The sequence below is a fragment of the Rhincodon typus genome, chromosome 22 (genome assembly GCF_021869965.1).
Source record: "Rhincodon typus isolate 14 chromosome 22, sRhiTyp1.1, whole genome shotgun sequence".
NCBI lineage: Eukaryota > Metazoa > Chordata > Chondrichthyes > Orectolobiformes > Rhincodontidae > Rhincodon > Rhincodon typus.
The window spans coordinates 14,932,906-14,946,724 of NC_063353.1; the positions used below are offsets into that span (position 1 = coordinate 14,932,906).

At 39.1% G+C, this 13,819-nt stretch overlaps 1 protein-coding gene across 1 annotated transcript in view; it reads left to right on the top strand.

The window, feature by feature from the left end:
* Window positions 1-13,819, top strand: part of lrrk2 (leucine-rich repeat kinase 2) — a 71,061-nt gene that overhangs the window by 15,012 nt on the left and 42,230 nt on the right. Inside the window, exons 7-14 of the mRNA XM_048610573.1 lie at window positions 4,140-4,326; window positions 4,564-4,745; window positions 7,058-7,293; window positions 8,118-8,245; window positions 9,342-9,560; window positions 10,631-10,832; window positions 11,906-11,994; window positions 13,441-13,628. Coding sequence (XP_048466530.1) covers window positions 4,140-4,326; window positions 4,564-4,745; window positions 7,058-7,293; window positions 8,118-8,245; window positions 9,342-9,560; window positions 10,631-10,832; window positions 11,906-11,994; window positions 13,441-13,628 — 1,431 coding nt within the window. The remainder of the gene's footprint in view (window positions 1-4,139; window positions 4,327-4,563; window positions 4,746-7,057; window positions 7,294-8,117; window positions 8,246-9,341; window positions 9,561-10,630; window positions 10,833-11,905; window positions 11,995-13,440; window positions 13,629-13,819) is intronic.

Here is a 13,819-nt window from a genome sequence, read left to right on the forward strand (position 1 = left end):
GCATGTATTTTCAGGAAGTCCTGCTGAAACATATCGCTCATCAGGTAAATATGGGCTTTCTCACACCTCCTCCATTAGGGAACAATTCCTGGCTAGAGAGCTGTTAGCCACTTGGAAATCTGCAGCTCTTGTATAGAGCAGCACCATGAAAGAAGCTGTAGCTGCTGCTGTAATGATCACAATGTCCTTGCCCCAGAGTCCCAGGATCGTGGAGGACCAAAACTGGTCTAAGTGTGGGATTCGCACAGTGGGGTCTGTGGACCGGGGGAAGCAGGGGTAGGGGTTGTGATTTGGGTGGCAACAGCAAGTATGTGGATGTTTTCATTGGGCCTTAGCATTCTCAGTATCAAGTCCCTCAGTCAGTCACTGGCTGTCGTTGATTGAGGTACTTCCTACATCGTCCTCCCAAAAGTGAAGAATAGCCCACACAGTTTGTCCTAATGTTTATGTTGCATCACAGCAGGTTTACCTGCCTCTGGATTAATGGCTTGATAAGGGCCTCGTTGGCAGTGGTTTGAAAATGAGAGAGAAAGATTATCTGGGGGAATGGGGTAGAGAGAGAGACTGGATGTTGGGGGTAAAAGAAAGGAACTGAGGGTAGGGGAAGAATGGGCAATAGAGTGAGAGTTTGAAGTGTTGGGGAAGAGAGAGAGAGAAAGAGACGGGGTGTGGGTGAAACAGAGAGTCTTGGGAGTGGGTGAGAGAAAAAAGAGAGTCAGGGTGTGTTGGAAAAATACTAGGTTGAGGGTTTTGGAGTGAGTGGGAGTGGGATTTTGGAGGAGGATGATGGAGGGTGTGGACCTCATGGGTGAGGAGGGTGTTTTGAGAAGATGTGTGGTGAGGAAAAAGGGACGGAAGCAGGGCTTTGGTCCTTCCCGCCCAAATGTTGACCCTTCAATCCCAGGCACTCTAACCTGGTACCCCTTTGCCATCAAGTCACTGTTCTTGCACCACTCTGGACCATTGCAAATAATCAAAGGTCTTCAGTTTTTGAACAAACATGTTTTTACAGTTTATTAACTATATTCGTCTTTTGAAAATGCAATTCATAACAAAATACAAAGTTTCAAAATCTGAATTGTAAAAATTGGATTGAGCCAGGTTCTGTTGAAAATTGAGTCAGTAACTTGCTTTAAATAATCTTCAGTTTCATAGACACCTGCGGCTTGGGTTTTCCCTTTTCTTCAATTTGACCTTCCCACTTCATAATTTATGTGCTGCTGCCGATGAGTCACCACAACTCCCACCGGGAGATTGGAATCCTGGAATGTTTTCAGTGTAACATCATCAAAAATTAATGATGTAACAATATCTGGGAACTTCAAATAGTTAAACAACTCAGTTTGATTCAATTTGTATTGATGGATTTGCCCAGTTCCATCAAGTGGCCCCAAATCCTGAGGTTCAGCATTTTGAATTGTGTTCTCGAAACCCGTTGCTTGCTCCAAACAATCTTTTCTGTTGTCGCTGCTTCCCCCCTTCGACCTTATACAGCACTGAGCGCTATAGGTGATGTTGTTCTAATTCCCTTGGTTCTCTCCATGTTTTGCCCAAATCTCTGTGCTACACTCCTGTGTACTGTTGGAATACTCACCTGACACCTGGATGTGTTTCCTCAAGACTATATACTTTGTTTCCAATCTGGTCATGTTTTCCCTATCTTCATTGCCCATTCCCTTCTCTACCTACCAATCTAGATCCTTAACCTGGTGCCACCGTAGTCAGTCCCACATCTGCCATGAAGAGCTTCAAGTATTGCTAGAGGAAGTGGTGGAGGCTGGTACAATTACAACATTTAAAAGGCATCTGGAGCGGTATGAGTAGGAAGAGTTTAGAAGGATATGGGCCAAATGTTGGCAAATGGGACTAGATTAATTTAGGATATCTGGTCAGCATAGACGAATTGGACTGAAGGATCTGTTTCCATGCTGTACAGCTCTATGACTCTAAGTAGCACGTGGATCATGGAACCTGATGAACTTCTATTGCTTTTTGTTCATTTGCATAAGTAACGTTTTTGATAATATTTTCTGGTTATCTTTTTGGGAAAAACTTTCCTAGCTGTTAACTTGATGATGCACATTTTTCAAATGACCCAACTGTATTGGCACTTTTGAAATAATAAGAATTTTAAAAATAGAATAAAAGAATAAAAAAACAATGATACATTTGATATAAACAACTGGGACCAACTGAATCTCTTGAAGAGTATAAAGAGTGTCGGGGCATTCTTATGAAGGAAATCAGGAGGGCAAGAGGGGATAAGAGATAGCCTTGGCAGATGAGGTTGAAAATAGTCCAAAAAGATTCTACAAATATATTAAGAGCAAGAGAGCACAGAGAGAGAGAGTAGGACCCCTTCAAATTCATCAAGGTTGCCTTTGTGTTGAGCCTCAGCAGTTGGGAGAGATACTAAGTGAATAGTTCACATCAGTTTTTACTGTTGAGAAAGAAATAGAGGCTAGAGAACTTGGGGAAATAAATATTGATGTTTTGAAAATAGTTCACATTACACATTACAGAAGAGGAAGTGCTGGAGGGTGAGATGACACAGTGTGGAGCTGGAGGAACACAGCAGGCCAGGCAGCACCAGAGGAGTAGGAAAGCTGATGTTTCGGGTTGGGACCCTTCTTCAGAAATGGGGGACGGGAAGGGGGCTCTGAAATAAATAGAGTGGGGGGGGTTGGGCTGGGGAAGGTAAGTAGGTGGGATGGTGATAGCAGATAGGTAGTGGTGGCAATTGGTCAGTGAGATGGGAGGAACGGATAGGTGAGAGAGAAGATGGACAGGTCAAGGAGGCGAGGATGAGAGGGAGGGTTGGTCTTGGAATGAGGCCGGGGGTGGGGAGATTTTGAAGCTAGTAAAGTACATATTGACCCCATTGGGTTGTAGGCTTTCAAGGCAGAATATGAGGTGCTGCTCCTCCAGTTTCCGGGTGGCAGCATTGTGACGCTGGAGGAGGCCCAGGATGGACATGCTGTCCAGGGAGTGGGAGGGGGAGTTGAAGTGGTTCGCGACTGGGAGGTATTGTTGTTTGTCGCGAACCAAGCGTAGGTGCTCGACAAAGCGGTCTCTGAGCCTCCTCTTGGCCTCAGTGATGTAGAGGAGGCCGCATCGGGAACAGCGGATACAATACACCACATTAGCGGATGTGCGGGTGAACATCTGTCTGATGTGGAAGGTTTTTTCGGGGCCTGGGATGGTGAGGGGGGAGGTGTAGGGGTAGGTATAGCACCTCCTGCGGTTACAGGGAAAGGTGTCGGGTGTGGTGGGGCTAGTGGGGAGTGTGGAGCGGGTTGATAAGGGTGACCTTATTGAGATTTATAAAAGCGTGCAGGGCATAGATAAAGTGAATGACAAGGGTTGTTTCCCTAAAGCGGTGGAGTTCAAAACTAGGGGGCATATTTTCAAGGTGAGAGGGGAACGATTTAAAAAGGACATGAGGGGCAAACTTTTTCACACAGAGAGTGGTTCGTATATGGAATGAACTGCCAGAGATGTGGATGCAGGTACAGTTACAATGTTTAAAAGGTATGACTCAAATTTCTCAGTTCATGTAAGTAATACATTAGTTATGAAGCTTGTATTAAGTCATGCATTGTTCCCTTGGCTTTCTAAATAGCATTGATTAAATGAGGAGAAAAAGCTTACAACTGCAGCCTGAGAAAGTGACACTTTGATTTTAAATGTCACATTGCCACATGTAAAAACACATGGTTGATCACAAAAAACTTCCATCGCAAAACACATTGCATTAATTTTGTGTTATTTTGTTGAGCCATTAAGTTGAAGAGAATTTATGTGTTCAAGTTACATAACAGAGTGGTATTAAACATGGTTTTGAAACGACAAGTTTAGTAAATTCTTCTTTCTTTGGTCTTATGACTGATGCACTATTATGTCACCATTTAATCATTACCATATACTGTACACTGAGTGCTGTGTTTAAATTGTGGATATTTAATGATGCATATGTTGAGTTAAGCTCAATGTTTTGAACGGAAACCGAAAACTCGTATGAATATTTGGGAATTCTGTAATTTAATAATTAGACTTGTTTCTGATCTTTTTGCGATCAGTTGCCGTAAATTTACTTTATTTTTAGTGAAAGTTCTGTGTTGTCTTCACTTTCTTACTAGTTTAAGGAGCGTAAACCTAAGTCACAATAACATATCCGAGCTTCCTGGGCCTTTATTTTGGGAGTCTTCAAGTTTAAGGGAGCTGATATTTAGCCATAACCAAATCAGTGTTTTGGATTTGAGTGAAGGAGTGAATAAATGGTCAAGACTGGAAAAGCTAAATCTCAACAATAACAAGTTGAAGGAGGTGAAATTTTGAATTTTATATTTATAAACTGTAAAATAAATAACCTGTTACTCAATTACTTATTGAATCTTTCTAAAATCTTTCCAGCATGATAGAAATGTAAAAGAAAATTATTTTTAAAAGTCTGTGCCTTGATATGGTTGTCCATATTCATGTTTTTCACACTTTTAGTTTTAAATGATTTTCTATTTAGATGTATCAAAGCATCAGTTGCAATCTAATTTCTGTTGCTTCCAGCTACCACCTCAAATTGGTCTGCTAGAAAACATGATGTCATTACTCCTGAGTAATAACTCTGACTTGAGATCCTTACCAAATGAAATGGGAAAGCTGCATAAGTTGTGGGAGCTTGAACTACAAGGGCTGTTTCTGGATTTGGATTTAAAACATGTGGGCAGCAAAACAAAAGATATCATAAGGTGATAAACTTTACTTCCTTCAAAATACAAACAAAGTTTTTTGTGCCAGTTTCTCAAAATGAAAAGGAGTTTGTGCAGGTATTGTAAAGACCTTGTCTTTTATTTTTTTTTAAATCGTCGTCTGAAATGAGAAAAAAACTATTTTAAAACCAAGGTTTTAAAGGTTTGTCATGGACAAGTTGGGTTGAAGGGCCTGTTTCTGTGCTGTATGACTCTGTGATTGATGTCTATTTTTTAAAGCAAATAATCTGATGCTCATGGCAAGCTTCATTTCAACTGCTGTTTGGACAAGTAAATGATGATTAGGTTGCAGATGAACTAGGGGCAAGGATTCTGTATACAGATGGAGCTCTGGTTGGCAACAAGAAGTCTATGAACTAGTGACCAGTTATCGATGACAAAGGTCGTTTGCCTGCCAAACACACTCTGTTTAGTTCTCATGTGGCTGAATAACTTGCAGCAGGGAACAAGATACAGAGAAGTATCAAATTAGATCAGATCTCCTTCAGTTCAGGAGCTGTCTCTCTGTTACATGCAGTCAAAATCCCCTTTAAATCTGAAGATGACCAGTTTATCTTTCCTTCACCAGTTGATGTAAGTTGTGATGTTTAATCGCAATAAATAGCAAGCCTAAATAAGGGCTAGGAATTGGCGCAGGCTTGGTGGGCTGAAAGGCTTGTTCCTGTGCTATATAGTACTGTATTATTGTATTGATAACCTAAGACTTCTTATAAGTGTATCAGTCATCTCGTGTCTCTTGCAAGCCTGTGGAAGAATTTGGGAATTGTGAACTTTTTAAAAAATCTTTAGCTTTGTGATGACACCCAGAGTTGCAGGGTTTGATTTCCAATGCACTCCCCCAGGTAGGTGTGACAGTATCTCAATGCTGTTTGACAATTACCTGACACGGTTTTGTGTTTACCAAGGCTTGGAAGCATGTGAAATATGAAAGTAAAAAACCAATTGTGTTATTGTTTCATTCGGGTATAAAATGACTGGTGTGTGTGTGTGTGTGTGAGTGTGAGAGACTGCTTCTGCTTCTGCTTCTAGGGTGCTTAGTAATTCCTTACTAAGTCAAAGCTTTGTAGAAGTCAAGAACAAAAACAAAGTTGCTGGAAAAACTCAGCAGGTCTAGCAGCATCTGTGAAGGGAAGAACAGAGTTAACGTTTTGGGTCCGGTGACTCTTCCTCAGAACATTTAATCACTGTTTTCTGGTCAGAGTGCAATGGAACGTTTTGCCAAACTGCAGTTAGAGTAGACTCATGCAGATTTAGAATTAAGAACCCTAGTTCTACATTAATGTGTATTGGCTCAGGTTTTGCTGTGTGTGTTGAAGAAATGGCTGTGACACCTCATGTATAGTTGTCTAAAAACTTTTCACAGGCTAGTCACTGGAGGTTCCAGCACATGCCTGATCCAAAGTGGCAGCCTTCTAAGGGGCTGCAGGTGTTTGTAAATAACTCCAGCAGCAAGAGACTCTTCAAACCAATCAGATTTTAAAGAATTCCTTACTGAGAGGTGAAGGCTAACAACGTGGAAGCAGAAAACAAGAAATGTTAATGAAATTAGAATCTTTGTACAGAAGGCAAAAAAGATCCATATGGAACAGATTATAAGAGAGGACTTTTTTTTGATAAGTGTACAATATGAATTTTCTTCTGAGGGATTGATGCACCACATTTGTAATTTTTATTTTCAGGGGCTAGAAATTATTTATCAGTTGTTAGCACTTACTGCATCTGTTTCCTTACTGCACTCGATCTAGCATTTTCATCAGTCTTTAATGTGGAACTGGTGAGGAATTGGTGTAGGGTCAAGCCATTATGGTGATTTCCATAGAATCCCTACAGGCCATTGAGCCCAACCATTCCACACTGACCCTCTGAAGACCATCTCACCCAGACTCTTGCCCCTACCCTATCCCTGTAACCCTGTGTAACACACCGAACCTACACATCCCTGAACGCTATAGGTAATTTAGCATGGGCAATCCACCTAACTTGCACATCTTTGAACTATGGGGGGAAACTGGAGCACCCCAGCAGAAACCCATGCAGACACGGGGATAACACGCAAATTCCACACAATCACTTAAGGGCGGAATCAAACCTGGGTTCCTGGCACTGAGGCAGCAGTGCTAAACACTGAGCCACTGTGCCGCACCTGTACAGATTTCCTGTCCCCTGTGATTCCACAGTTCCCACTATCCATTTAATTCCCAACCCTGAGTCAGTTTTGGGGTCAATATAAGTTGATTGCGCCTTGATTTTTTTAAAGTAAAATTCTCTTATGTACCTTTCTCATTTTTTAGATTTCTGCATCAACGCTTGAAGAAAGCTGTGCCTTATTACAGAATGAAACTTATGATAGTGGGAAATGCTGGTAGTGGCAAAACTACATTGCTTCAGCAGCTAATGAAATGCAAGCAACCAAATTCAGGTCTAGAGAAAGCCACGATTGGAATTGATGTTAAGGAGTGGCCAATTCATGTAAAAGAAAAGAAAGGGAAGAGAAAGGAATATATGTTGAGTGTCTGGGATTTTGCAGGTAAATTACTGTTTGTTTTTTCCTGAGGCTTGTTTCCTAAAACTTTAAACATCCAGCTTTTTATTTTTGTTCCTTTCAATCAAACTTCACCTGCTAAAATCTGACTTGTGACATGCCTACACCTCTGTTAGAGTCGAAAAGCATCTAAGTTTGGTGTTTCCAATTCATTGCCAAGATCTTAACACAGGGGAAAGCATGTCTGTCACTTCAAGAGTTCTTGTGGTGCACTGGTAGTTCCCCTACACCTGAACCAGGAGGACTGCGTTCAAGTCCCACCTGCTTTAGATGTGCAATAACATCTCTGAACAAGTTGATTCTTACTCACTTCTGGCTGCTTTGTGCTTGGCACTGTTGAGCTCTTAAAAGCAGTCTGTCCCTCTTCAAGAGAAACTGCACTGAATAGTAATGTTGCAATTTAAAACATGACAAATGAAATAAATACGGGCAGGATGAGGGTCCTGTGTGATGAATTTGATGCTGAAGGAATTCGTGTTAGTGCAGGATGATACCATTGTTCTCAGCTTTTAAGGGACAAACTCGGAATGAATTGGGAGCAGATGGCTAAGGAAGTAAATCTTGGTATCTGGACTTGAGGGCATGACCGTTGTGCCATGAGAATGGTCTTTGTCAGTGACTGTGCCTTCATGTGACGTTTCCTGCCACAATACAGACCATATTGCATTCCATCTCTCTGCTGTTGTTCACCCAGCAGCACTCCATGGCTCATGCATAGATATTCCACCTCCTTCATCGTTATAAATCATGCATGAAATGTAACCGGGCAATTTTCTTTGTAAATAATCATACAATTTTATTTTTATAAGGCCAAGAAGAGTTCTACAGCACGCATCCCCACTTTATGTCTCCGCGAGCCCTATACCTTGTTGTCTATGACCTTAGTAAAGGAGTTGGTGAAATTGATGCAATCAAACATTGGCTTTTCAACATAAAGGTATGAGAGGACTGTCAATATTCCCATATTTTGTCATTTTCGCATACTTTGTATATTTTGTCATGTTGCTTGCAGGTGGTATTCTTACTGTGGATTACTTGACGAAATAGTTACTATCATCTATTAGGCTGCATTTTACCCAGGAATCAGTGTCCCAGCCTCCTTGATGGAAAAAGTAGGAGTAAATGCACCTGTATTGGCTAATTTACCCCAGAGCCATTTAATGGGCATTGGAGCCTTTTCTTGGCTTGAGGCAGGAGTTTCACCATCATTAGAGAGGGAGACTTGCCTCTGGAAGCTCACAGCCAATCAAATTACTACCAGTTCTTCCAGCAGGCCCACTGGCAGTTCATAGTGATTGGGCTTGACCGGGTGGGATTGAGGCGAAATACCTTCTGGGCGGTCTCCACTGAGTGTCCAAATAAGAGGCCCTTGCATATTCCAAGCTGACCACAGGTTTGCCAGGGACACAGCTTTGGTCACCCCAGCCCCCTTGGCTAATATCCCACTGTTTATGAGAGGAACCTTTATGTAACCATTAATTACCCACTTTAATTAACACACAATCATGACATCTCCCAGTCTTCCTTGAAGATTCCTGTCCTGCACTTAGCCTAAGAATTGTAGCAAAAAAGTATGGTATTTTTCACACAAACAATTTTTCCAGTACATGCTCGGTAACTTGGCTTGCTGGAGGAAAGAGCATTAACCCAAACCCTAACCAAATCAAATCATGCAAACCTGAAACTCCACTGATGATTCTTTGTGTGCAAGTAAAAATAAAATTGTCAGTGGGCACAGGATTTTCTACATTGCAGTCTGTAAGGAACAGAAGAAACTGGGACATGTCACATGTTGTTTTGCTGAATATAAGAGAAAATAAAAGATCTTGAAATCGTAACTTTTTGCAACTGATCTTAACTCTAATTCTTGTGTTAACTCGTATTGTATTCTTGCACAATATACACTTTGAATGTTACCTATGCACATACTTTGGTGTAGGACAGACACTGTCTATTTTTTGTTTTTTTTAATTAAGATTGTTGTTTTCTAATATATTTAAAGTTTTTTTTTTGTTTTTTGTTTCTATTAATAGGCCTGTGCCTCATCTTGTCCTGTAATTCTTGTCGGTACGCACGTTGATATGACCGATGAAAAGCACCAAAAAAGTTGCATATCCAAAATTAAGATGGAATTCCTTCAGCAGCATGATTTTCCTCCCATCCGTGATTACCATTTTGTGGTGGCCACAGAAGAATCTGACTCTCTCTTAAAACTGCGTAGAGCTATTATTAGTGAAATACAGACTTTCAAGGTGCACAAAAGAAGTGTTGTAAAGACTGGAATTGTGTGTATGTGTAAGGATACTAACCAGACTCTCAAACCTCAATGCTTTCATTGGGCCTAGTTCCATAATTAATATCACTTAGTTTCATTGGTCTTTGCACAACCATTCAGCAATAATATTATTTGGTTACTATAAAGTTTGTGTTCCAATAACCTTCCTGCAGATACATTCCCTTTGTAGTCCATCTAAAACAAATGTACTAAATGCCAGAAGGTGACTGCAGAGGGCCTTATTTTATCATGGGGTGCAATTTTCCATACTGTTTCATTTTTTTCTGCATTCACTTACTTAGAGTTATGAAAAATCTTCCGATTTGGAATGTCCCTTATTTTTACTTGCTAAAGTAAAAGATTTGCATTTCTGATACTGTGCAATTAATTGTGGAACAGTGGATCCCTGCAAATAATTAGACAAAAGCAAATTAACTTGCAAGACATCTTGTAGTAAATTATGAATTACTAGAATGAAGCTCATGTGATTTATAGTCATCTTTGGGTTCAGGGACATTTATATTTATCATAATGGCCACTGCAGGCTGCATACTCAGATTCTTTGATGCAAAATTACCTTCTATAGGGAATCTGAAGATCAGGGAAGAAAGGTCTCAAAAGAAGTCATATTTAATTTCATAAGTCATTTTCCATAAGTTATTATTATTACTATTATTACAGTCTGAATCATCCTCTAAGGTTAAGGATTAGAACCCAGCTCAATTTAAATTGATAGTGAAGTCGCTACCACAAATCTGTGGGATCAGTTATGAGTGAATTGTATGCATCATCTTTATTACGATACATGCAGCATTTTTGCGTGATGAGAGCTTTTTAAACGTTAATGATTAGGAGTAAAACTACAGTGAACTTTTTTTGCAATCGATAGGCCTTCGCTAGCAGATAAATTTAAATTTATAAATTTAAAAGTTTTTGTGACTTTGATACTATTTGTTCTAAATATATTATCGCCTGCTTTCTTGTTGCATGAATGGTACCTTCTGACATGACAAAACAAGGTTCCTATTTTCAAACAATATTTTTCAGATCAGAGACCAGCTGGTAATGGGTCAGCTAATTCCTCGTAGTTATATGGAGTTGGAAAAGAGAATTATACAGGAACGAAAGACTGTTTTATCAGAATTCCCAGTAATTCATCAACAACGGCTGCTGGAAATAGTTCAAGAGAATCATTTGCAATTGGATGAAAATGAGCTGCCCCATGCTGTTCATTTCCTCAATGAGTCTGGTACTTTAAAATTTAAATGTCTTTAATGCCTGTACCAACAATCAAATGATCTGTTGAGAATAATTACTCTGCCTAAATAGTCTTTCATATGTAAGAGGGGAGGTTTTTATTTCCATTCAAAAAGAAACAAGGCTAGTTTATTCCAGTAATAGATGAATATTTATATGCAGATTTCACTGATTTTTTTTAATAAACCATATTTATAGCAGTATGTTCATTTTAGTTCTCTTTTTAGACATTCCTTTTCCTTAGTGCAGTTAATCAAGTAGTTTTCATCTATCTCTTTCATTAAGTAGTTTTTTTTTATTTCCCTCAAGAAGAGTATGATTGTGAAAACAATGAGGATAATTTTCTGATTTTGACTGCTGACAGCATGCTGCAGTCCACTGACAATTGTCACTTAGGCCCCTGACCTCTAGAATTCCTACCTAACTTCTTCTATTTTGCCTTCTCCTTTTACTGTGCTCCTGAAAGCCCACCTCTTTGAGCTTTTGCTCAACTCATCTAGTAAGTTTGTCTGTGACGTGGTGTCCATTGCTTTTCTCTGGGTGTCCATGATGCACTTTGGAACAATTTTCTTTGTCATCAGTAATCACTGGCGATTCTAAAATAACACATGGTACAACCAGAGAGGGAAAAAAAATACAAATATCTTCTTAACTGCCATTGACAATGGTCAGAGAATTCAGTTGAATGTATTACTTTGACTTTTACCATTAATGCCTGTTGGAGAATTATGATGCCATATGACTAGTCCTTGCAGAAATGATAGACTTACCAGAAAGGAAAAGAAGCTCAATATATTACTAAGGGTTCCTTCTAGATGGAATATACGTGTTTATTTAAACCTATTTAAACTGAAAAGGTTACAACTGCTTATGCACCTGTATGCTGGTTTAAGTACCCTGGTTTAAGTGATGCACTTTATTGAGAGGTTTAAAAATAAACAACAAAAGTGCTTTGCAACATATTGCAACACAAAAGTCAAATAATGTATTTACCTTTCATTATGATTTAGCACTGTAAGCAAGTTTTAATAATTGCACTATTTTGAAGGTGTTTTCTCTCTGCAGGTGTGCTACTGCATTTTCATGACCCAGCTCTTCACCTACGGGATCTTTATTTTGTAGACCCACAGTGGTTGTGTAAGATGATGGCACAGGTACAATCATCAGATGTGTTTGCCTTATTATGCACTACAATCGATGATGTATGAAATCCTGTTCAGACTGTGAAACTCCTTTGTCTGCTACTTTAATGGAAGCACTTGCTGTATAGTAATACAGTAATATTTGCAGAATATAATTTCATCATCTTGCATTTTAAGAAAACCTTAGCACAGTTTTATTTGTGAAAGCTGATACAAATAGTAACATCCATTGAATTCATTGTCAAGAGGCTATTTGTTAATTTTTGTAGGTTTGCATATAACTATTGTCACATTAGCTATCAATGATGTATGAACATATAAGGAATGTGTTGGAGGTTAATATCATCATGTTTAACAAAAAAGACCATACCTGATACTTCTCTTATGCGAAATGTTTCCCCTTATGGACAACCTAAAAGTAGAGGTAAGTTTCAGAATGAACAGTTGTCCGTTTTAAGAGATGAAGAGGAATTTCTTCTGTGAGGATCACTAATCTTCGAATTTTGTTTGTTCTTAATTTTTTTTCTCAAAACAGATTTCTTCGATTATTCACGCTCCCTACCAGGGCAATTTAAAAGGAAAAAAAAAATCCTTTTTTAAATAAATTTCCAGTTCTGTGCTATTTTGTAGTAATAGTGCAATAATATGTAAAAATGCATATGCTTGTAGCATTTTTAGAATTAGAAATAGATTTTATTGTCATGTGTACTCAAGTACAGGAGTACAGTGAAAGTTTACAATGTCACCTTTCATGGTGCCATCTTAGGTACAAGGTACCTAGGTACAAATCTTAGATACAAAAAGAGGAATAAGGAATAAAAAAAAATTGTATTACCTCACACTGATTCATAGTATAAGTCAGAAATAAGACATACTTAAAATGATAAACCTTACAGGCAGATAAATACATTACAGATAAACATTACATTGCAGTAAATCAGTGCAGGGGCTTCCACACATGATCTGACCAGCCTCAGAAGCCACTGACCACCTGCGCTGGCTCCAGTCTAACAACCGTCCCTGCATCACACTGTTCCATACTTCCAGCCCACTCCACTCTGTCAGCTGCTCTACAGTGCTCCAGGCTTCCAGCCTGCTTTGTTCTGGCTCTTAGCCACTCTAAGGTAAGTTTTCTTTAAAATCATAAGAAGGAGGAAAAATGGGAAAAAAAAGAAAAAGTATTTCTGAGTACTTAAAAAGTCTGGATGCCTGAATTTCATTTTGTTTTGTTGTGTAATGTTGTATAGTTCTCATATGATTATTGAAATGTGCTCTGATTTAGAGTGAACATGACAGGGATGTATTGGCTTACTTCACTGTGATCCTGTCTAATTAAATCAGTTATTAAATTAAAAATTGGATTGAAAATTAGATTGATTTCATGTAGAATTGCTGCAATATATTATAAATATATATAAATATACAAATATATATAAACATTTTGTTTTTGAAATTTAGATTGTGACCGTAAAAGCAGCAAGTTTTCCAAAGCATCCTTGTGGAATTATTTATCGATCAGATGTTGAGAACTTCCTCTCTCAGAAACACAGTTTCCCTCAGAATTACATATCCCAATACATAAAGCTTCTGGAAAAGTTCCAACTTGCATTGCCTTTAGGAGAGGAACAACTACTTATTCCAAGCAGGTATCTCTTGATCAAAGCCACATTAATCATCATGTGCAGAATTCATGAATAAAAGTTTGTGTATCAAAGAATATTAAGTAAACAAAAGATGAGGAATAAGAGATAGTAGGAACTGCAGATGCTGGAGAATCTGAGATAACAACGTGTAGAGCTGGATGAACACAGCAGGCCAAGCAGCATCAGAGGAGCAG